Genomic DNA, 25024 nt, shown 5'->3' with positions numbered 1-25024 from the left:
AGTAGACGTTCATCGCTAGCATGGTACGACCAGTATTAAATTTTGAGGATGGCAACAATCTCTGAAACTTCACCTTAGCAAGGTGAGCCTCATCTAGTGAGGGAGAGAATGTAACTCAGCTCATGTTGTTCGCGGGGAATCGTTCGATGTGTTTCTGAACAGACTCCAGCCCTGTGATTTTCAATCAGCGATGGAGTAGAAGAAACTCGAATGAAAAACCTCAGGGAATCTCTATGTTTGATTTCGTGCGGCGTGCGGAAATATGTAGGGCGAAGCTAATATTGCAATTATTCGTTCGCGCATCTCACACTTCCGAGCTCCTCGCGTCTTTCCCATCAATTGATAGTAGGGGCGAATCAAAGTATATACGATTCAATCGGATTTCGAGTTGTTTCTGTGATTGTTGGTGCTCGGGTCAGTCATCTTTCGACCTCGAAATGACCAGTATCATCCGCCTCTTCATCATCGGCGTTCTCTTCGTCCTAAACTCTTGCGCTTTGAAAGTGAGAACTCCTTGAGACTGCCAAGCTGAGAGCAATTTCAATTCATTCGATCCCAAATTTTCCTATTGAAGCATTATCTTCAGTTGACTGGTAGGGGAGCAGGTCGCGGTGCCGGCAAGAGTCCCGAAGGAAAGCAACACCTAGGCAAAACGAAGATCGGAGCAATTTCAGAGCTCGAGCGGAATGGGAAGGAGCACCGCGCGAAGCAGGAACAAAAGGATAAAAAAAAGGATAAAAAAAGCTGGTTCTCTCTAGCGTAAGTCATGATGTGATGAGCTGGTTCATCATGAATCGCTCATCAGGTTTTCCGGAAACGAAGGGGACGCTGAAAAGAACAAGGAAAAGTGAAATTACCTGTGATGTTGCGCATGTGTTGTCTGCTGTGGAACCAACTCTTGTTGTGTTTGAGTCCCGGTCAGTACGTAACATTAATTCGGCATTAGCGGGTACAGTGGCAACCCTCCACAGGGGGCGACGATTTTTGAGCATGGCCAATTCTATGTGGGGAGTGAGAACCCGTTCCGCCCTTCGGGCCGAAGGCGTCGGCGTTAAATTAATGGGCGCCAACGAAACGTGTTGCGAGCGTGCTACATAATGTACTACATTATATAGCACGCTTGCATTAGTGGTACTACACTCAATGTAGCACCACTAAGGCTTGTAGCATCAATATGATACACCCATAACGCTCATGATTTTTTCTCCGCCGAGTCCAACTTTTCCTTCGACACCAACGGTTGACAGAAACGACCCAAGTCGATGTGATCCCGCAAGGCCTGATAATATTAGGCTAATATAACACCTTCACGCGTACCATACGTTCGACGCGTTCTGACAGTTTATACGAGTGTGACGACAGGATATAAGATGGCTGTGTAACACACTTCGTTTTCGCATATACTTGCGCGAAGTGTTTTGATAAACTATTTAAACAAGGAGATACACACTGGTGGAGCGTATCAAGTTTATGCGTGTGAACTCGACCCGCTCTTTGACTCATGCCTTGGATAGCAGCAGTTTGTTGACATGCTCGCCCTCCTGAGGTGCTGTGAATGGGGAAGAATATTTTTCCCCAAGTCGTACCACTGGTTAGCGATCGGTTGGTAGCAGTTTTCCACTGATACATGCTTATTGAGGATTTCATTGAATCGATTTCGCTATCACCGTAATCCGCTTCGGAAAACCTCTTCCAGTCATGTAAGGATGATTGAAGTATGTAAGACATTGACGCTTCACCTAAGTTGTATGAAAGTTTCATAATGAAACGCTAGTGTTAAACGCAAAACGAATAACGTAATGCGAAACGAATGATTTTGGAGGTCGAAAGTCTTGACTCAAAACGCTGTGAACGTTCAGGTGATATTAACCTGGTTGTTGATAGCTTCCGTCTAGTAACGGCATATAATGGTGTAATTTGCAATCAATTATATACCAAGTTGGTATTACCAACTCTTCTGGTTTTTCTATGGTTGTATTCAATACAATGTATTATGAAACCTACTAGGCCCAGCTTCACGTTGGAAGCCGATATTGATGTATGACATACATTGTATGTCCAGAGCAAGAAAACGATCCCACATACGAGGTTCTGAATGGGACTATTGGCGGGCTGAGTCTCACTGAGGCTGCCTCAGCTGCTGAGGTTCACTAAAATCTTCATTCTGATTCGAGCCTTGGATGGTTTTCCTTGGATGATACAGATTAGATTGAACTTGAACATGTTTGGACTCGTGAGAAATGGAGCAGTGGGGCCAAATTACAATCGTGATTTCTTGTCGAGTCTTCACTGATCCAAGCATACAGTAGATTGATTGCCAACAACGTCAGTCGCGACACGACAATCGGCGTGATCCCGATCAGGCGGCCTGATTCAGGTCGATTGCCTTTCACATATAAGTTGAACTCGTTATTATCTTGAAAATTAATTTCAATTAAATATAGAGCCATGAGATTCATTATCACCGATGATCTTTCTGTGACTGGTCCAATAATGGAGTTTCACCCGTTTTACGTGAAGTGGCGTAATACTTGGCGAAAAAAGCGATATTTGCGCTACGCAGTAGTCGTGAAATATGCATTTCACTAGTGTTTTCATATCACCGGTGGTGGAACTCCAATGTACTGTCTTAAGCCCAGACTGCTATTAGTATGGTAGAACCATATTGGTAAAAACAGTCTATTCCACCCTGATGATAAGTCTAGATACAAAATTCCCGTATTTTCTCCGTTCTGTAACAGAACAGAGAAAATACGTGAAGTGTGTGATACAGTAGTACTGTAAAATACTCTCAGTATACTGAGAACATTTTCTAGTGATGAATTCGTGTATTCTGTGCTGAACTGCTGTGTTGAAGTCTCGGATATCAGAACATTTCACCAATAGCAATGGGGAAACGTCCACAGCCGCTGCTTTTGCCTAGAACTTCAGCTCCTACAAGAATGCTGAACACGGCCCTGTTTCGGCTAACTTCACCCAATTTTGGTGGGTCCATCGGGTCGCTGAGTAGTGGTTTATTTGATACTGATACTGCTCGGAAGGTAAGACGAGCGAGTAGATTGGTGCATCGGTTTCCACTATCTGGATTGGCATGGCTTTGGCGACAGTTTTTGTCCCAATCTCAACTGCCTTACAACCGTAGAACGCATTCACCTATTGCCCGAATTGAAAATGCCAACTTCAAACTGAACGGCTATAAGACGCAACTCAGCTGATAGTCTACCGCGAGAAACTGTCACCACAAGCGGGAAATAATCATGGAACCGAACGGGGTAGTCTAGGCAGCACTGAAATATTGGGTGGGAAATCATCACAGAGCAGACCATGGATGTTCACCCGATACCGTTTGGGCAAGGAGCCAGTACCGGCAAGCTCATGAAAAAAGGCGATCTCTTTGGCGCTGGGGAGATATTGTAGTAGCAGCTGCAAAGCAAAAGCAGAAAATAGGAACTTAGTTGATGAGATTTGAGAACTACTATGCCTCAGAATTTTTTATCGTAATTCATTCGTGCATGATAGCGTGATACGATGCTTAGAGGAAACCTAGTTTCACATGACAGAACAGTTGAAACGATCATACAAACGAATCATCGCCATCCAATATAATTTCATCACATGGATGGATGCATCCACTTCACAAACCTCCGCAGGAACAAGCAACGGCAACGAGGATGCGACAGCTGGAGTAACGCGCTGGGGACATTCACACGGTAAATTTGACAGCCTACAATCTACCTTCAATAGATGCTCCGAGACTTACTCAATGATCGAGTGAATGTCACAGATTGAGGTTCAATCTGCTGACGATAATAATTCATCACTCCCCAGGATCCAAATCAATATAGTGTTGGACAATCGATCCCGCTCCTCATACAGCATGGACAACCTTCGCCACAGCCGTGTATCACACACTTCCACCTAGCAAGAATATTCTTCCAATACCAGAGAGCCGGCTGTTGGCGCTGCTGCCACTCAACTGATCCGAAAATCATCGTCAATTGTGCGGCCAGGAGCCGTTGATCATCAGGGCCATCAGTGTGTGTATTCCAGAATCCGAGACCTGCCAAGCTATCTCTCATTTGCTTGCCCTCGAATACGGAAATGATCGTATCAATGATCATCACGCTGCCATAGACAAGCCAGGGGGCTATCCCAGCGTCGCGGAAGGGTATCTACCAAGAATATACTATTTGAATGGGTCTAGTCCACGCACCTTCATCGCCGTTACAGCACAGATGATTATGGCTGTATAGAGCATCCGAAGAGATACTAACAGAACTTCCTTCGAGTTGGCTGCTAGCTGATTCAAAGCAATCTCAACGTATGGCCATGGGCGGCGGAGGATCGTCGGAGTCCACAGTAAGAACAAACGTCGTGAGCACATCGCGTGGGAACCTGGTCGAAGAGATTCTGCACTGACTCACTTACATACTGTCTACCTGTTGATAATATCTGTTCCTCTCTAGCAATACAAGATCTACATTCTTCCTCTGAACCCCCGAAACGGCGATAGACATCAGTTATCGGCGGTATGGACCGCCGCCGCTCGGGGTGAGAGGGACAAGACTGTATGCACATACTATCAATATACGTGGAGCGACCATAAACGGCCTGGCGGTCTCGTTTCAGCCGTAGAAGGACCGTCGCCACGCTTGTCGCCAACGGAATCTGAGTGATTCATTGTTCCTCGATGGGAGCAATGACCTCCCTTCTGATGCTTCGCTAAGAAGCATCCTTGCATCCGCGGAGCTACGTTACTATCTACCGTTCTACGTGACAATAGACTATCATACTTATTCTTGCTGTGTAAAATTTATACTGAAATTATGTAGCTCACAGTTTACGACGATAATAATCATACGGATATTTCTGTCAATGTTAAGTCGACAGGATCCGACATATGTTACCAGAGTACCGTAAGTGAGAGAAAGGTCAAATCCACATACCAATATGCAAAACTCCGTGTACATGACGGTCAGGCTGACCGGGTCAGCAGCAGCGACATGTAGCTGGCAGCATTGCCGAGCGGGTTAATCATCTAAAAGACAAAAAGGGGCGTCAAATCTTTTCTCACCGTTTCAATGGCGCAGCATAGAGTATTGAACGCAGTGTATATAACCGGTCTATGAATACATTGGATGTATTTATAGCTCGGTTATATTACTGAGACACCATTGGGTTTCGAATGACCGGTGAATTTCTGTTGAGCTACTACTCACAGGTATTACCCACACATGACAGATGTAGAGGTCGATGAGTTCCTCAGTCTGCTGAACTACACACGTGCCTGCAAAGCAAGCTAGTTGCAGTCACACGCTGTGAGTCGCGCTAGGAGTTCCAAATATCTAACCGACTCTACTTACTAGTCCACCGCGTGAAGGCCGTCAGCGGTACCTGTTGAGGCTGTGTGGTCGCTATATGCGCGGGGTCCCCTACCCCGCGCTCTGACGGTTCTGTCCCTTAGGGGCTCACCGAGTTCTCGTCGTCTGGACTCTTACAGCTGTCAAGACTATTGTTTCCCTTTCTTCCAGACCACCGGGGGCAAGGAAGCTGGGATCGAATCTGACAACGGCTCGCTGTGTCGTCGAGATCGGTCTCGGCTAAGAATCTTACTGTCGTTTTCGGTCTCTTCGTGAGCAAACCCGAGTCCAGCTGTATCTGAGGTGCCAATTTCTGCTTCATGAAGGGGTCAAATTCATTCACACACTGTGTGTGACACACATCATGTTGAGCGCAGGGAGAGTTTGCGTTAGCAACCACATCTGATGCAAATCGGGGGACACCGCATTTGTCTTCGCCAACATAGTCTAATCCTTTAACAGAATTATTGCCTATCGACATACATAATCGAGTGACGGGAGTATAGAGCCTTGCTCAAAAAGTCATTGACGTGCAAAGTTCCGGAATCTCGTGACGGTCCACGCCATGCTATAGTCTATACCAGAACCCTTATGTAACAAACACAAATACTTGCCGGGTTTTGCCGAGGCGACCATCGAAGGCAATTCATCATCGGTGCCCGGTAGTTTTTCGAAGAAAGGCCTCGGATTGAGTGCTCCAGCAAATTGAATCATTCAATCTGACTTCAAGGATAGCAATCGTATCCTTCTGGGCACGCGCATTTCCGATAATGCTCTCAGGCACACTATTTCTTGCGGGCCCGACATTTGTCGCAGAAGTCACAAATAGCCTCTAGCCAGCAACTAATTCCTCAGTGATGCCACATTTCAGTTCTGTTGTCGAATCGACATCGACAATGTCGATGGTGCATTCTGGTCATTAAATGACCAGAAATAAAAACCACCTTTAAATACCATTTGAGTCAGCAGCCGCTTGATCAGGGATATCACAGGATGCGCCTGTCCCATTGACAGCATCGCTAAGCTCAGTCGCACGAGCATTGCCCATGGCGATCACAGCCACCGCGAGAATGCCTGTGGAGTCTAATCGCCCGTTTCAGCTGGTCTCGACCTTCCATTCGTGGAAGCTGGTCTGGCCCACAGCGCCAAGGAAATCCGCCGGAAGTTATAGACCACCACGGCGGACCGCCGTCGGCGGTACAGTATTCGGTTCTACGCCGTGTACTAAGAGGAAACCGCTTGCAGCAAATGCTAAACTCTCAGTGAAGTAACTACCTATCAATGAATCCGCACCGGAGGCTGGTCAAGCGGCGAGTCAAATTGACTCAGTCAATAGGAACATGTAATGCCGCATTACATGTTTTACGTTCGCATTACTAATGCGAACGCGGCCATTGAGAGGCAAACGCGATATTTGCGAAATACGTCCATGACTGAGTGTTGAGAGTTGAGGATAAATGTCCATATAGAAGGGTTGTTGAAGGTGGCTTTTACTCTGACAATGCCAAGTCCATTGCTCGCGGCGCCAAATTGGTGCGAGGACCTCGCAGCGAGGTTGCCTGAATTTTCCGAATTCGGAATAGCTTTCCCGAGAAAAAAGAGATTATAGTAGTTTTACACACTCGGAAATCGGAAACGTCAATTCGGAATCGAGTGATAGGAATCCCGAGCTCGGAACAAAAGCACCGCTATTTTGCCATACTTTGACTCGTCGTTTTTATCCGCGCACTAGAAATCGACTTCCCCGAAAGCTTGGACTCAAAAATCAGAGCACCTTGATCGGCTTCAGAAAAACTGTTAACCTAAGAGGCATTGCTCGCTCGTCACGCCAGAGAACTGATCTCGCTGGAAATCTATCCGCGTTGCGCTGTTTTGATGGAAAAAGCGATTCCGGAATTTTTTACCCATCATCAGCGCACCATCATTCTTCATAAACAGTCACGTATTGACTAGGAATCTTAGTCAATCTTAGTCTAAAATCCCCGCAGTGGACCATCACAACGACGATCATGGCTGCCACGAACCATGGTCAATGAGCAGACTCATATCTCGCTCGCCCCTAGCCATGTGTCGTTACATTACGGGCCGTGTACGTACGTCGAGAACAGCGGGCGCAGGTGTTGCTCAACTGCAACCTGTGCAAGTGGTCGCTCTATGTAGTGGCTCGAGTACTTGGAAAAGGAAACACTTCTAGGACTCGAACGATAAAATTTGAAGTGGATTCCGAAGTCTCAGGCAATGCCACAGTACCTACGATAGTTGGTGCTTTGTCCCACTCAGAATACGTAGTGTATGAAAATCTGCACATGGCCAACCACGTGTGTTGGTGACAATATGGCAATTCTGAGGTTGGCCGTCCACTTCAATGCTACTGCCGTCCTCCTCTGTCCCTTTACCCTCCCCTCACCAACAGGTCATGCACTCCCTCCCTGAGTGCATTTCAGCAGTACCATTAGATTTACCAGGTGAACACTTCTGTCGTTGATAATGCCGAGATGAGAGTAGGGTTAAATTTAGCTTTGACAAATATTATCCTTAACGGTTTGATAACAATGGGGGGAAATGTGCTTAAAGTGATGATGACATTCACATGGGGAACTATTCGAACAAAATGAGCTTCCTCGGAAACTTTGTAGGCTACTGAGTGTAAGTAGTAGTCGTGATAGGTCCTATCGCTAAGAGGTTCTCCCTGCACCCAAGTCCAACACAGTGCATACTGGGGTCGGGCAGCTACGCTATAGTAAGGCAACTCAAGGACAAGTAAGCGCCTGAATCTACACAGCCGTGTGAGAAAGTTTGCACATGCGCGACGACGTGTGATTGTGAGAATATAAGAAAATTTCAGGAAATTTTTGGGAAGTTCTGCTGAGCCTTCTGATTCATACGAGCTCTGGTAGAAGTGTATAGAAATTACGAAAAATTTCCTCAGAATTCCCATAAACATGTAGTTGGCCATGTGCATATTTTCCCACACGGGTACATAGTAGTGATGATATTGGTATTAGGGAAACTGGAGAGTACTATGCGTTGAAAGCAGTTCAGAAACAACCCTTGATCGCGCGGGGCATGCTCGATCGAGTTTACAATGAGATTGCTACTCACCAAGAGCTGAAACATGAGAACATTCTTACTTTACATGGGTAGTAATAGTGGTGGAGAAGGAGAAGGAATATATATCCTCAGCTGAGCTCAGGAGTTTACGTACGAATTAGGGTAGAAGTGTTGAGAAGATAATGAGAATTTCCAAAATGTTGTTGTCACCAACACACGTAGTTGACCATGTGCTTCCTTCGACACACACACTGTGGAATAAGCCTTCAAACTGCTTTTTACGGTGCAACTCGGTTTAGTACAGGGCGTTGCGGAGAACTCTGTTTTTTATGTATTTCTAGGGGGATGAGGTCATCGCAATGATTTTATGAAATCGTGTAAACTGGAGGTTCTCGAAAAGTATGAGAAGTTATATTTTTGTATCATTTGAAATTTTCTTTATATTTTTACGAAAATTTTTTGTTTGAATATACTGCAATCTCCATTACCTTTAAAAGACTATTTCAGATACTACGAGGATTGTACCCACATATACATGCAGTTGGAGCTGGCGACCGGCGGGGTTCTCTCAGACTGGCAAGTTCGATGCTTCCCCCCCTCTAGTAGGGTTCCTGAGCAACAAGCTGCTATAATATTTCGGCAAGTGAGTGTTGGAGGGAAATGTGTCCATCAGCTGAGCTCAGGAGTTTCGTCATTAGTTATGGAAATCTACTTGCGAATTTGGATAGAATTATACGAAGAATTTTCAGCTAAAATTTCCTCAGTTGTTCGTAGTATATGGTTAACGTGAAGTGGTGTAAAACTTTTGTAAACTATAGCATGTATATTTTTTCACAATCAGTTCACAATTGTTTTCGGCGTTGAAATATGTTTTGTCGTATCACTGATGAAACTCCAATTCACCAGAATTTTCATATTGTCATCAACACATGTATTTGTCCATGTGTATTTTATTTTCCCACACTATACGTATGTATATGTTACAGTTCACAAAAACCAATAACAATTTCCTAGAATTTTCATATTGTTATCAACACATGTAGTTGTCCGTGTGCATTTTATTTTCCTACACCATACGTATGTATATGTTACAGTTTACAAAAACCAATAACAATTTCCTAGAATTTTCATATTGTCATCAACACATGTAGTTGACCATGTGCATTTTATTTTCCCACACGATACGTATGTATATGTTACAGTTTACAAAAACCAATAACAGTTTCTCAGAATTTTCATATTGTTATCAACACATGTAGTTGTCCATGTGCATATTTTTAATTTTAGATATTATCAGCAGTGGAACATTTGCATCGTCACAACATTGCCCATCGAGATTTGAAAACTGCAAACGTGTTGATGTTGAAACCCTATGGAGCTGCGGACACTGGTGAGGGATGTTTGAAAAACTTGTTAATTTTCGGGGAGTTCGAAAGTTAACATGATAACAATGGGGTTTCATCTGTGATATGAAAAACATATTTCACCGAGAATATCGCGTTTCTTACGAGGCTTTACGCCACTTCACATAAAACGGGTTGTGAAACTTCAATGTGAATCGGTTGACACCGACGTTTTTGAGGCGTTGCGTAGTCTAGAATTGATGAAAACCATGTGAAAAATGTAGATATACGTAAGTGTTTGATTCGGGCCTGGTTTGAATCTTTCACAGAGTGACCTTAGATATTTCCATACGGCTCTGTGATTTCGGTTGGTCTACGGAGTGTGTGGGGACAGTCGATGGTGACGCGGAGTTGATTGCTGAAGTAGATCCTAATGTAGTTAATGTTAACAGGAGGCACACTATATGTGGAACTGTGGACAGCATGGTAAGTGATAACACTGATGCATTAAGGAACTCATAATGTTATCGAACAGTTTACTATGTGAGTGTCTTCACATTGGGAACATAGCTTTGTTAAATCGGTATGTATCACTCCGAGTTGGAAGAAAATATGTTTGCATTCCTCAGCTGAGCTCAAGAGGTTGATTGTAGAAATATAAATACGCTTGTAATGAATTTCCACGGAGTTTTCATATGTCCACATTTCTCCAATATTGGTGTTGTCCTCAGCCGCCCGAAATGCTCATGGGGGCTCCTCATGGTTTGCCGTGCGATCGGTGGGCTTTGGGCTGTCTGCTGTACGCCCTTTTAGTTGGACATAGTCCTTATGCAGTGAGCAACAGTGGTGGAGTGCAACTGGCTGTGGTTAGAGATGTGAGTAGAATTAGTCTTTAGTGTTGGAAAAATATATGTTCGAATTCCTCAGCTGAGCTCAGGAGTTTCCTATGAAAATTCAGAGAAAATTTTGGAAAATTCTCGGTGGTTTCTGCATAATTTTTCCGAAAATTTTCACAAAATTTTTGTATTTCCTCACACATGTTTGGGGTGGTCCTCAGTGTTTGAGGAATATATGTTTGCATTCCTCAGCTGCTCAGCAGTTAACACACGAAGTAGGGCAGACTTGTTCAAAAACTCCCCAAAAAATTCGCAAAAATTTTCTCGGATTTTTTTTCCACTGGTGTTTTCTGTAGCGGATATTGACATCTAGAGGAGTACCGTACCCAGCTGGTGTTGGCAGTTCAGCAGCTCGCGACCTGATACATAGACTCATGCAGGTAATAAGTGCATTAATGGGGAATACTTTGAAAATTTCTAGCGAGTACCAATTCGAAACCGGTACGGCTTTTCCCTATGTGGCCGATTTTACATTTGTCGATATCTCACACAGCGTTGGAGAGAGCTCGATGAGGGCTATCAAATGGTATTTTTGTTGTTCACGAACTGTCACTTGCTGTGAAATTACGACGGATGGGCTCCTTTTTTTGCATCATCCTGTAGTAGTAAATTATGGTCATAGTAGTGGTGTTACTCCTAAGGACTCAGGTAGCTTTGAAAGGTATCGTTTTTGAGGGTTTGATAACAATGGGGAAAATGTTTATAATGTGATGACATTTACATGGGAAACTGATTGAAGAATGTGTTCCTGGCCATACGTGGAAAATGCAAAAGGATGATTCTTTGGTAGCTTCTGTCCCAACCCACAATCATCAGTAGATAGCTACATAGCCTCGTCCCTCAGCTAGTGTATCGATTGTGAATCGTGTGTATATATCTGCTCTAGTCGTTGAGTAGAACAATGCACTTTTTAGTTGAATCCTAAAGCGAGAATGCATGCTTCGACGGCTATGGAGCATGGTTGGATTCAGAAGTATCACTCGGTGTCGCGAGATCCGTCCTCATTGGGTAGTATTAGTGAGGATGACGATGATGAAGTGAAGTGTGAGGAGCAACGAAGAGGTGGGGGGCCGATCGCGGCTGGTGTGAGGAGGACGCTATGGTGTTAGTGATGACGGCCCAGTTGAAAGTGCCGGGATTGGCCTCCTACTCGGGGGTATTCACGAATCATAACTTACTACCGATTCCGAATGGCGGTTTCATTGGAGTAATGTAGTGGGTGGGGGATGAGAGTCGGGAGTGTTGGTTAGATGATGCCATCACCACTACCACCATCACGGGAAATTCCGGCAAGGGCAGCAGGACTCATGGAAGGGACTGAGCCAGTGGTAGTAGTAGTAGTAGGAGTAGTAGTAGTAGTAGTAGTAGTAGTAGTAGTAGCATGTGTTAGTGACTGAGCCAGTGGTAGTGGTAGTACATCCTTTTCTGTCGAATGAATTTCCGTGCTGTCTTGTGAAGTAGACGGATAATAAGAATCATTCAGAAAAATCCTCGTGATGTTGTTGTTGTTGATCCCGTGCACAGTAATAAAGTAGCATGATGGTATCCATATGTACAGGTCCACACCAGCACACTTGCGAACATGGCCTTACCACCACCGTTGGCGACGCTCACCTCAGCTGATTTGGTAAGACGACGACCCAGGGGGGTCTCGGTAGCTTCCTGTTGCCTCAGTCTCCATTCGCTCTCCCATTACGACAGCAGCAGCAGCCTTTAGCAGCAGCAGCTGCTGTCCCCCCTCCTCCTGTGTACAGTATCCCTCCACTGTCCTCGGGGCAGTTGCCGATGATGATGATGGACTCTTATTGGCAGCAAGCTAAACGAGGGAATCTCCATTGATACGTTGTTGTTATTATTATTAAACTGTCTAATAATCATCTATGCTCCTTGGTTATATTGAATTACCTCATTTGCGCCCTTTAGAGAATGCAGTACTACTCCCTGTGTGGCATGCTGCTGCTGCTGCTGCTCGCATGTTCGTAATTCACAATGCGTGTTGAGTTGCCGTAGTTGATAGTGCTGGGCAGAGCTACGAGACCGCGTATCGGTACATTCAATGGTCGACGTAACTGAGAACTTCTGAGAATCACGATGCTTCTGAGATGAAGCTTATGCCGTCGAGGACGGAAAAACGTATATTCGCTGTCATCTGTAAGGGGTATCACATTGCCGGTATAGATGTGCGATATCCAACAGAGCACATGAGTGAGGTCCCTAGGTTGGATCCAGAGGGGAACACGATCATGTCAGGAAGAGGATCCATGGTGCTATCCTAACACGGAGCATCGTCGTGCTTCCTACGGTATCGGTTCGGTTATTTTAAGCTCGTTCGCGCGAGGGCACTGTTGCTGACGCGTACAGTACTGTGTTGAGTAGTATATGATTATGTTACTATGAAACTAAGACGGCAGGAATCGAACCTGGATCTCTCGAAGGACAGAAACATTGGTCGGGTGCGCTACTATTCAGCTATTTGATTTGGTAAACAACCAAAAATTCGATGAAGTATGCGATCCAAACGCACTATTGGCAGCACGAGCCTGCTCATACAAGTGCGGACATTCACACCAACTTCCTACGACGTATTTATTTATATCGACATGGAAGTTTCCGATACTTTTCTCTCCAGTGCGTCCATTGAAGAGCAAGGCTCGATCACCTGCCTCCATATTTGTGATACCCATGCCGTTACAAGACTTCACCCTCACCTTCCCATTTGACCAGCCAACTCATATGCGATCACTATGCACATGTTCACACATTACAACGGGTGTCTGGGTAGCCTGAGAGTACTTATGAATTACCACATGCTATGGCTAGGCGAATGCACTCCTATAATAGGAGTCCTATTCCATGAACATCATCAATCGGTCATCTCGTGTATATTGTAAAACGCATTACGGCATCATGTTGGGGTTTCCAGTGTATGACGGTTACAGCTCAGCCCGTCAACTCCCTGGCCACAGTTAGGCAGGTCTTCGCCTAGGGTCAGAATGTGTCGTTCGAGCTTTACTTCTAATAACCCAGCGTAGCATATCAGATTGCTCAATGGGAGGCCTAGATCGCTTAGGGAACTGATAGACGACTAGATCCGCTTCCTCACCCATTTGGCCCGGGTTTGCGGGCAACGGTCGTCCCAGTAATTCACTGTTTACCTTATATCCGATCACAGAATTGATCATATTCCCATTATAGGGTGCTGTATCGCCTCAAATTCGAATAAAAGTCGTCTTTTACAGGAGTATTACAAAAAGCCCTTGAAAATACATTCAACAGATTCATGTGGGTTACTTTTCTCACGCTAACTCTACCTCAAGGATTATACTAATTAACGATATATAACGCACTAGTGTTCTAAATCAAAGGTTCCCCTCTCCTGCCGAAACTAGTTTAACACAATAGTTACGAGTTGTATAAAAGAACAACGTTTTCTTGTTTAGTGTACGTAATAGTCAACTTCGCTTTCCTCTCCCTCCTCTAGGGTCTCGTGGCTGGGGACGAGCTTAGCGACCACCCTAGCATTCGCCCATCGGCGAAACCTTTTAGCGAGACGGTCCATACAGCATAGAATTATAAAGGTCAGGATGGTGCCAACCAGAGATGCAATTAATCTGAAAGGGAGACGATTCGCTCGAGGAGTGGTATGAGAACTTACTGAGTTGGTGAGAAGAATTCTTCCACAGCAGCCATAAACCCAGTAGTGTTGCCGCTGATATCACCATTAGGTAGAGTAGCGTTGGAGTCTTGGTCAGAGTACACCATATCCCCCAGAGCGTCCATGGTAGCGTTTAACCTGAACAAGCTCATAAACCAGACAAAGACAAGTTCCACTTACATTTTGTCGAAGTATTCTATCGCTCCAGGCACTGCTGGAGGAGTGTTGAAGGTTAACTGAAAGGGAGATAGTCGAACCAGTAGTCACCAGTGAGTTAAGGTTACCTCAGATTGAGAAGCTGGAGTAGGGACGGCAATAATGCCGAGGAATAGTAGGATACGGGTAGCTTTCAAAGCAATGTTCATTGCGACCGAATGATCGATACGATCAAGTAGCTTGGTTAGGCCGTAAACGTGCGATCTTTTGGGGATTCGCCAGCCGTTTCAAAACGGTCGTTTTAGGGCGAGCTCGGTTTAAGATGCGCCGTTAGAAAGTTGCACGCGCCATTCTGATCGATTTGCACGCTCGGCGCACTTTGGTGAGCTTGCACGCAGATGAGGCTTTGGGGGAATGGACGTGACAGGCGATGCCCGGCTTAATATTCAACCTTTCGAAGATGCTTAGATTGTCGCTCTCGGTAATGGTCATTACATGCTGAACTAGGCGGGATTACTGCACTCTGCTGAAGGCATACTGATGAATCGACAGCTCCGAGTCAATTGAGACTATTCTTAATAACGAACAATACATGAATGTAGTCATCACGTCCTACTGCTCTAAGGCTACGGCCCTTATCCTCTCTCTCTTCCTACGTACCTGGCGACATTCTCATTCGACCTATCACCGCTTGTGTCAGCTATTCTTAGAATGATATTAAAGAATCACACACACCCGTGAACCCCGAGGGAATCGGTATAATACGCTAGAGACCTTCACTCGAGAGTTCTTGCTGCGGAAATAGACCGGAGGACTTGATTACAAAACGCTACTCACTCGAGACTATATGGACGAGGTCGAATAGGGGGACACTAAATACCCGATGCAGGATTCGGACCTACAACCATCTGCTCCTTAGGCAGACATTCTATCCAGCTGAACTAATCGAGGGATATTAGTACGTTAGACACGGGCTACACATTAGTCAACTGAAGCAAGCAGGAGAGTCGGTCATGGCCAAGAAGAAATGCCGCGCGGTGACGTCAGAAATGAGTGTGCCCTGAGGGAAAAAACGCCAAGTGTAAGCGCTTCTTCCAAGCTTGCATGCCAAATGTCAAGCCGAAACTCGAACTCTGTTGGCCAATTTGGCCTACGGAGTATACGATCGAGTTTGAAACTCGATAGTTAAAGTTTGACACCGAAGACGACACCATGCGCCACCATGACACTAGATGTAGACATTCCGATCCATTGAAGTATCAAGTCCGATCTCCTTATTCAATAATTGAAGTACCTCCACCTGAACTATGTAATGATGACACATCCTCGCGAATGGTGGATATTCAACAAGATGCGTAGGCGAGTGAAGCCTGTTTACAATCATTACTGTCATATGTGGCACAACTGGCCTCGTATTGAACGGAAGCATCCCCGGTTGTTTGTTACCCTACACGAAGCTTGTGGAGTGTGGAGTGGTGCAAACACTGGCTCGTGACGCGCTCTCCCACGAAGCTAGTTACTCCGAGACTTGGAGTAACTAGCTCGGAGTCCGAGCTATACCTAGCCTGTGTATTTTCACTGTTGTTGTTGTTGTTGCTGGTCCTAACTCTTACTGTGAGGCTATTGACACTTCACCTCATCTATCAGTTGCGGGTGAGCGTGCTGGCTCATTTTGTCCATCCGGTAGTTTCTGATTGTCTGCATCTTGACGTGCAATCCTCAACTGGGTGAGGAATCCTGAGGATTCACTGAGAATGGCCGTCCGATGGCCAGAGATGAAGTCGACAGGGCGGGATTAATTGAGTTAACGAGTTTTTGGGTGGGAAGCTGCGACCGAGCCTGTGTTTGCAGCGTTCAGTGAGTTGGCTTATCTGTCGTCATAATCGGTGACACGGTATGTGAGCTCCTGATGTGTGGCGCAAATTCGATGCAGAAAAGTGTCGGAACTTCTAACGATTCATGAGAGTTCAAACTTTGAACTTCAAAGTGAGCTCAAATACACACAAGATATACATGGGTCTCGCTCCAACGTAGTGGCGTAAACAAGAGTGGACTAGTCAGGCCCGGAGAGGGATTGTGCGGGTGCTCCAAGAGCACAATACACACACGTGAACGTAAAGGCAGGTCACGTGAGAAGTCCACATCATAAACCCAAAACGAAAACGTGAAACCGTTGAGGCGAGCGGATGGTCTGCTCTGCAAAGGCCGTCGCTTCACTTCTGTGCGTATCCACTCATATCACAGTTATCATTATTGAAATATCTTCTCTACTGATAGCAAGCGATGGCTAGGGGAATGTTGTGCATATCATTTCAATTTTGTGATGCCCTATCCTGTTCTGAGACTCTTCATTGTGCGGGTGCTCCAAGAGCACAATACACACACGTGAACGTAAAGGCAGGTCACGTGAGAAGTCCACATCATAAACCCAAGACGAAAACGTGAAACCGTTGAGGCGAGCGGATGGTCTGCTCTGCAAAGGCCGTCGCTTCACTTCTGTGCGTATCCACTCATATCACAGTTATCATTATTGAAATATCTTCTCTACTGATAGCAAGCGATGGCTAGGGGAATGTTGTGCATATCATTTCAATTTTGTGATGCCCTATCCTGTTCTGAGACTCTTCATTGTGCGGGTGCTCCAAGAGCACAATACACACACGTGAACGTAAAGGCAGGTCACGTGAGAAGTCCACATCATAAACCCAAGACGAAAACGTGAAACCGTTGAGGCGAGCGGATGGTCTGCTCTGCAAAGGCCGTCGCTTCACTTCTGTGCGTATCCACTCATATCACAGTTATCATTATTGAAATATCTTCTCTACTGATAGCAAGCGATGGCTAGGGGAATGTTGTGCATATCATTTCAATTTTGTGATGCCCTATCCTGTTCTGAGACTCTTCATCATCCTGTGGGTGGTCGTTGCTACCCTAGGCAGCGACTATGAAATGGATGATCAAAGTGGATAAAAGTCCAATATCACTGTGGAGGGGACTGACGATCACAGGGATGTCAGTGAGGATGGCGATGATGCTGTTAGTGCCGTGTCTAGTCCAAGAAGGAGAGCGAAGTTTCACAACCTTTGCGGTGCGTGCCAGACTTGCTGGCTCTACCTCTGCTGTGGTGGGCCCATTTGTTGGGCTATAATTGGGGACTGTGGCGGGGAATGTGACTGCTGTAACCAGCATTAACAAATTGTCTGTTTGCCAAGGAGCTGAGGAGCCAATGGCCCATTCGATGATGTGATCCAAATTTCACCAGATCGCCTACATTTGACCGTCAAATGTGCGCCGAATATTAACGAGGTCTATTATTATCGTCCTCAATCTTGACGTTCCATAGTCATCATTCTTTCTTCTGTCATCGTCGGATCGATTCCGTCTACATTTCTGACCCTATTTGATTCCATTCGACTCCATAAATTGGTACATGTGCTGGGGCCTGTGCTCACCGTGACGATTGAAGACGGGGCCGATGGTCAGTACTGCGTGCACTTAGGGGTTTGCTGGACGGATTCTCGGAATTCCATTCTGTTAGCAGTTCAACGTTCGTCATTAGTCAATCTTATGATCTCTACGGTATTCAACTCTTCTTTGAATAAACTGAGAATCCATCTTTGCCTTTTGTTGAGTTACATGGTAATATGATTCGAAGTGTTAGATTATTGTCACTGAGGTAGAGGTTCTGATAAGTATGGACAAAAAATTCTACAAAATTCTTCACCTCAGGGCGTGAGTTCGGAAACATCACAGAGCGCGTCAAGCCTGTGCTCCGCTGTATCATTCATAAGCGAAAGCCTTGAAACCCAATTCATCGACTCGACCGTCTTTTCGCTATAGAACTGCTCTGGAGATGCTTCAGTGTGCGGCGTATTCATGCAGCACCACGTAAGTTCGAACATTTGAAGACCAAGCTCTGGTTTACCCTGGAACCACGCTCTTCTATAACTGTCCCTATACCAGCCATCGATGCCAGCAACTTCCTCATCATCTACAACGCCTATAGTCCTATCCGCAAAATGATCAGCACAATACGGCAGTACCCCCAGATGATGCTGTGAATTAGAATCTGAGTAATCCAGACAAGAGACAAAAGGTCCCTCCGCCAAGATCTTCATTAGAGCCCCGGTGTTCCGAGTATCATCGGACAGTGTCCGATGGACACTTTCGCGCCATGCGCGTCGACTGCCAAGCTGCAAAGCCGTTCTTCACCCCCAACGGTATCAATGCCCCAACGGCATATAGATTTTATCACCAGGGGGGAGCCTCGCTTCGCCCCCAGCGACCCTGACGCAATACGACGTTGTCAACCGATGGTATGTATCGCCGAACATTCTTGCGTAAGACCTCCTTACTTATTTTCTCCCCAATTTTGCCAGTTTGCAATCTCCGTGCTTGAAGTCATTCAATGTCCCCTGAATCGGAGATGTACAATGCATTGGAGGTTTTACGGCAGAATCTAACGAATTGCGGATGATTTTGACTAATGGATCAGGTCAGTCTAAACAGCGCATGTGAAGCATCAATTTGATGATGACCTTATCACATTGGACATCTGATCTTATGAGTTCTGCACTATTCAAACCTTCCGTTTGACAACATCCCTGGTCTACATATACATGCGAAACAGATGGCACCCGTCCTCTCAAGTTGAGAGTCTCAACTCCTTTAGTGCTTCTGCAACATGCGCCAAAGTTTGGCGGCCAAACTTGTGTATGCCCTCACTTTGAGGAGCATTACACATTTTGGTTCGGAGTTATGGAAGAAGCAAGGGCCGAAAGTCACTTTCGGCCACATTCACTTTTTTCTGCCACTGTGGCAGAAAAGCTAGGCTTGGCGGCTTCTGAGATGGATATAGAATTGAAGTTCATCGGGAAATACCTTAAATGGGGCGGCCCAGGATTCGAGTTCTCGGGTGCTATGGCTGATCCTGTCTCAACTATGTCTTTTCTTCGGCGGTTCGTTGCATGTGATGGTAGTGTTGATCAGATGCCATTGCATGCAGTTATTGCTGGGACTATTTTGGTAAATCCATTATCTACAGCTTCATGCGAGAGAACGTTCTCCACTTACACCAGGGTATCAAGCAAACTGCGGAAGTCTCTAACCAATACGAGACTATCCTTGCTGGTAGAATGCTCTCTACGTTGCCCTCTATTTCCCGATTTTGACATTCTACTAGGATGTTGGAATGTCGAACGAGCTGATCCAGCATAACATGAGGCATTGTAACCACTCAACATATTAATCGAATTGGAATATGCATAGCCTTCATGGGGAATAAGTTGGTGGCGGAGGGAACAGCTCATCGTAACTGACAAGCTGTAGTTATGGTAATGATGAATCTCAGAGTGACCTTGGTGGGTTGTCGTTCGCATTAGCTCCTCCTATTTGATTATCTCCAGCAGCACTTCTGAGATGAAGCTTATGAATCAAATCGATTGACGAAGATCTCAAAGCACATTGCCTCAGGCATCGTCCGCAACTACACAGCGAGATGTCTATCCTTAGTTCTATTGCCATCTCGATCTCACAACAGTCCTAATTTCCAACGCAGCGTTGGCAACGCTGGGGTTTGTGGCTTCTAAAAGTCGCAAAAATTGACGTCCCAGGTGAACTGTGAGACAGATCCAGACTAGCCATCGGAATGGGCTTGAGCATATCGAAGGGGTACGACATGGCCAGATCGCGGTAGAACACGTTCTATGTTGTAGATCTACCGAGAAGCTTGCTCCCTCGGATCTCGGTGTATTTTATGGTTGCACCTTGCAAGTCAAGAATACCACACTCTTCATCATCGCTCATCTGTAGCGAGCTCTCCGCGGCCTTTCCGACAGAGCACAAGCCAATAACGTGCTTGACCAGATTACGAATAGAATTGGTTTATTTGTGCGCGACGCGTGGGAGGTCGAAGCCGCACAAATTGGTTGTGCGAATCCTGTTCATTCGTAACGTTTTACGTGGAGTACGTGGGTTGATTAATGTTGATAGGGCAGGTGGACTCCGGAATCAGGGGGACTTCTGGGATCTTTTCTTTCGGTATCCGTCTTGGCTCAAGCGAGTTGTAAACATCTTCTGACGACTAACTCCTCATCTTGCCCCGATGTCAGTGTAGGGTTGTTCACCAGTGGTGATTGGCTTGATCATGAAGACGCTGTATGTTGCGGTTATGCCGCCACGGACTGAACTCATTGCCATTAAAGTCTCAAGGAAAGACTAACTTGAATTGCTTAGTAGTCGGATCTATCTATTTATCTAATAATAGGGATGGCCATAGCTCGGCCCGAGCAAAAGCACGCCATGCAAACGCAAAAGTGAGTCAACGCGCAGAGAGAAAACATGACTATGATGAATTGATAATCCCCTCACCCCCTCTCCAATGTTGGGACTCCTAGAGCCGAGCACTCAATACTTGTGTCTAGAGCCAACATTGGATGGGGGTAAGGGGGGCGCGCGCGGCTGAGTCATATTTTTGCGACTGACTGCAGTAGAACGTTTCCGGCTGGAAGCGCGAGCGATTTCCGTCTCTCGCTCAGGCCGGGGACTTTCCAATCGAGAGATGACATACTATCGGACAGCGTCTCAGAAAGAAAGCATTATAGAGAACAGCCGATCCGGTCTTTCTTCGCGCCAGATAGCTGCAAGGGTGGGATGCAGCCAGTCATCAGTCGCTAGGATCGTTCGACAAAGTGCAGTGCAGAAGGAGCATAAAACGGCGGAGTTCAACCAAGGACGGCCCCCGCTCATCGACAGTCGAAGGCGTCGCATCATTCTGAGGGATTTTAGCTCCGCTAGAAAGGCTATACCATTTCTCACGGCGAAGGCCTTCTATTTATCTCGAAAATTCGCCTTTTCTTAAGATACATTCCTTCGAGTGATCCGCGACGAGGGGTGGCGATGTCTCCGTACTACGCGGCGGGTTCTGCAGCGTCGAGGTGATCGTCAGAAAAGAATTTCTTGGGCCTCGGCAATAAAGAAGGCATGCCAGGGTGATAAGAATAAGGTATCAGCGTTTTTCGATATCGAATCGGGCTGTACATGGATGGGGTGACGATTGGATTTGATGCAGAGGGTTTTCGAGCTGATGCTACGGAGAGGATATGGGACAATGCCAGCTATGTAACGCCAACTCGCAGTGCTTTCAGATTGAGTAAAAAAATTAAATTTGTCGGGGTTTTAGCATGGGGTGAGCGTCCAATAATCACGCCAATAGAGAGTAACTCGGCCAAATCGTACGAGTCCGTTTACCGTACTGTTGTGATTCCGTTATTAAAGAAGAGAAGTAGAAGGAATCACGATGTCCGTAAGACTCTGCTAGCAGATAATTATAGCGCTCCTAAGACGGCTTCCTGTAGAAGGGTTCTCAGTGCAGCTGGGTGCTCATTTGTGGACTTTCCTCCGAGAAGTCCAGACTTAGCATGCATAGAAACGTCGTTCGCCATCCTGAAGAGTCGCCTACGTTCGGCAGCTACTGCAGAAGGTCCCTGTCCAAGCAAAGAAGCATTTGTGGACCGAGTGAAAGATATTTACTCTAGTATCGACGGAGATACTCTTATCAATAGCATGAGCAGGCGTTTGGAGATGGTTATGCGGAGTAGAGGGCGGCTGATAAAATACTGATCCATTCTGGCGATCACCAGTTAGCTGTGAATTATTCCATGATTGTGCATGTCAACATAATTTTTACGCAACACCGGGGACAGTTTTGTTCGTCAATCTTGGGTACGGGTAGAGTCTTGTAATTGGGACATTCTTGGGAAGCTAGAGAAAGGACGATCATCATTTAGTACAAGATATCATCATCAAAGGCTTAGTTCGCACAATTCCGTTCGCTTTAATTTTTTCGAGCGCTGAGCTACCTATATAGAAATGAACCTCATTTGCTGTATAACACTTGCGGTCCATTCTGATCCCCTGATCAGCTGATCAGCTGATCACTTGACTTCTAGAGAATATTCAGAGTTATGTTTTTCTTAATTTTCTGCTGATCAGTGATCAGTTGATCAGCTCCCGTTGATTGGCATGGAATTCCTAGATGTCTCGGCCGCTCAGTCCCAAGCAAATATATCTGAGTCCTCACATATAAACCTCACATTCGACACTGCTATTGGTTCAATCGTGGATTTTCTGGTACCGGATGATATTCCTTTGAGCACATATCCGTCTGTCGATCATCATGACTCTAAGGACGAGGTGAGAATCTATACCTTCCAATGTAGCCATGCTCATACGATGCCATGCTCACGTGACTTTAGGACCACATATCAGAGCTTCCAATATCCGCAACACCCCCGAGGCGCTCTCCTGACTATTCTTGCTACTATCTTATCACATGGGCGAAACCCTGTACCATCAATGAGAATACACTCCTCCCCGAGATTGATGTGAGCAAGGAGAGTTTCGGACGAAGAGTCGAGCAAGCATTCCTTCATCAACGTATACCTTTGAAGTTTTACTGTATTTGTTCAGAAGAGCACCGCGAAAGCGGAGGTACTCACTTTCATGTATCTACCTGTGCATCTAGACGTCATCGATGGCCATCTCTGGCCAAATATTTGAGAGAGCAGAATTTTTTTGTCAACTTTCGGTCGTTCAGATTCTGAACTTCAGAAGCTATTTAGGCTGTTACACGTACTGCTGTAAGATGGACCCTAGTCCATATCTGAGTCGTGATCACCCTGCCATGTCGATGCAACCCTCGTTGAAGGAGTTCCGAGCCTCTGATGAGAAGCGAGATACCGGACAGTCTTGTCGGATAAGGCGTCTGAGCGATCTCGCCCCGTGGATTGTGACGAAGAAACTGCGGACCGAACGCGATTTTCTAGCTGCTGCATATCAGGAAAAGAATGTTAAAGAGTATATCATCAATCAGAAGGATTCCATTTCGAACCTTCTATGTAGAGTGTGGAACATCGAGGATTCTGCATCAGAGGCCAAGAGAACTAAAACGACTCGTTTGGCTAGATTAGCGAACGCCGCCCAAGGTCCCTGTGCCTGCAAAGGCGTGACGGAAATCGCAATGCTCGAGATATTATCGCATAACGGAATCAAACCATCTCACTTTGCGACCGCAATAGTCAAGCTTCTCGAGGTCGGGCGTAGTCGAAACTGTAATCTATCTTGTTCCGGTCCGAGCGGTTGTGGGAAATCATATCTCGTTCGTCACTTGTCTGAAATATATCGTACCTGTTCTCTAGCTTCCGGCAGCTATCCTCTGTCAATTTTGATGGAGAAGGATGTTGAACTGTTCATTCTTGACGACTTCCACTATTGTGGACGACAGATTGGTTTTTCTCTCTCCGACGCTCTGCCTTTTTTCGAAGGAAAGAAGGAAATTACTCTACCCTTACCCAAGAATGGTAGCAAGTGCGATGCTTTGTATAAGAACGATGCCCCAGTAATCATAACGGTCCCTGCGAGGTTTCAATGCTGGGATTTGACCCCGGACGACAACGATATGTTGAATCAAAGGTTTAAGTGGATCTATCTAACTAATCCTATTGACATATCAAGTCGCAAAGATCTTCCAGTCTGTGGAAGTTGCTGTGCTAGAGTCATTCTCCGTAATTCTTCTGGTACAGGTTAGTTATAGTGGGATGGCTTCGGCTCCGAGTCATTGCATGATACTAATTGATGATATGAGATAGTGTATGTCATTGGGTTTTCCTAGTAGTGCGGTATGTTTCGCAGTGGTAAACAACTCCGGAGTACTGCTCTGTTCACAGTTTTGAGTTCCCGAATTATCATGAGTGGTGCGACGTCACGTCGCCGACGTGATGTCCCAAGGCTGTCTCCCACACTGCAAATGCATGCAAACGCAAAAGTGAGTCAACGCGCAGAGAGAAAACATGACTATGATGAATTGATAATCCCCTCACCCCCTCTCCAATGTTGGGACTCCTAGAGCCGAGCACTCAATACTTGTGTCTAGAGCCAACATTGGATGGGGGTAAGGGGGGCGCGCGCGGCTGAGTCATATTTTTGCGACTGACTGCAGTAGAACGTTTCCGGCTGGAAGCGCGAGCGATTTCCGTCTCTCGCTCAGGCCGGGGACTTTCCAATCGAGAGATGACATACTATCGGACAGCGTCTCAGAAAGAAAGCATTATAGAGAACAGCCGATCCGGTCTTTCTTCGCGCCAGATAGCTGCAAGGGTGGGATGCAGCCAGTCATCAGTCGCTAGGATCGTTCGACAAAGTGCAGTGCAGAAGGAGCATAAAACGGCGGAGTTCAACCAAGGACGGCCCCCGCTCATCGACAGTCGAAGGCGTCGCATCATTCTGAGGGATTTTAGCTTCGCTAGAAAGGCTATACCATTTCTCACGGCGAAGGCCTTCTATTTATCTCGAAAATTCGCCTTTTCTTAAGATACATTCCTTCGAGTGATCCGCGACGAGGGGTGGCGATGTCTCCGTACTACGCGGCGGGTTCTGCAGCGTCGAGGTGATCGTCAGAAAAGAATTTCTTGGGCCTCGGCAATAAAGAAGGCATGCCAGGGTGATAAGAATAAGGTATCAGCGTTTTTCGATATCGAATCGGGCTGTACATGGATGGGGTGACGA

At 46.0% G+C, this 25024-nt stretch overlaps 5 protein-coding genes and 1 non-coding gene across 6 annotated transcripts; 4 read left to right on the top strand and 2 right to left on the bottom strand.

The window, feature by feature from the left end:
* Window positions 1-437: 437 nt before the first annotated feature.
* On the top strand, window positions 438-851 carry Pmar_PMAR006600 (hypothetical protein; the record flags this gene model as incomplete). Its single annotated transcript, XM_002769513.1, has 3 exons — window positions 438-503; window positions 587-759; window positions 806-851. The coding sequence occupies 3 exons, from the start codon at window positions 438-440 to the stop codon at window positions 849-851; spliced, it is 285 nt and encodes a 94-aa protein (XP_002769559.1).
* Window positions 852-7725: 6874 nt separating this feature from the next.
* Window positions 7726-12489, top strand: Pmar_PMAR006599 (MAP kinase-interacting serine/threonine-protein kinase, putative; the record flags this gene model as incomplete). The annotated part of the gene is made up of 12 exons (XM_002769512.1): window positions 7726-7825; window positions 8027-8120; window positions 8366-8500; window positions 8919-9054; window positions 9699-9772; window positions 10084-10240; window positions 10486-10629; window positions 10947-11030; window positions 11565-11735; window positions 11901-11978; window positions 12209-12277; window positions 12325-12489. The coding sequence occupies 12 exons, from the start codon at window positions 7726-7728 to the stop codon at window positions 12487-12489; spliced, it is 1407 nt and encodes a 468-aa protein (XP_002769558.1).
* Window positions 12490-14086: 1597 nt separating this feature from the next.
* On the bottom strand, window positions 14087-14670 carry Pmar_PMAR006598 (hypothetical protein; the record flags this gene model as incomplete). The annotated part of the gene is made up of 4 exons (XM_002769511.1): window positions 14087-14261; window positions 14306-14443; window positions 14486-14541; window positions 14590-14670. 4 exons carry the CDS (start codon window positions 14668-14670, stop codon window positions 14087-14089), a joined length of 450 nt encoding a protein of 149 aa, XP_002769557.1.
* A 668-nt stretch (window positions 14671-15338) lies between these two features.
* On the bottom strand, window positions 15339-15412 carry Pmar_PMAR006597. Its single transcript has one exon. It is a non-coding gene; the product is annotated as a tRNA-Leu (tRNA).
* A 6357-nt stretch (window positions 15413-21769) lies between these two features.
* Window positions 21770-21947, top strand: Pmar_PMAR006596 (hypothetical protein; the record flags this gene model as incomplete). The annotated part of the gene is made up of 1 exon (XM_002769510.1): window positions 21770-21947. A coding segment is annotated over one exon (178 nt), but the record flags the coding sequence as incomplete, so codon positions are not given.
* A 1197-nt stretch (window positions 21948-23144) lies between these two features.
* Pmar_PMAR006595 (hypothetical protein) lies at window positions 23145-24047 on the top strand (the record flags this gene model as incomplete). The annotated part of the gene is made up of 1 exon (XM_002769509.1): window positions 23145-24047. The coding sequence occupies one exon, from the start codon at window positions 23145-23147 to the stop codon at window positions 24045-24047; it is 903 nt and encodes a 300-aa protein (XP_002769555.1).
* Window positions 24048-25024: the final 977 nt, after the last annotated feature.

This window comes from Perkinsus marinus (genome assembly GCF_000006405.1).
Source record: "Perkinsus marinus ATCC 50983 genomic scaffold scf_1104296965578, whole genome shotgun sequence".
NCBI lineage: Eukaryota > Perkinsozoa > Perkinsida > Perkinsidae > Perkinsus > Perkinsus marinus.
The sequence above is the reverse complement of the archived record's forward strand: the minus strand, read 5'-3'. Positions and strand labels throughout refer to the sequence as shown.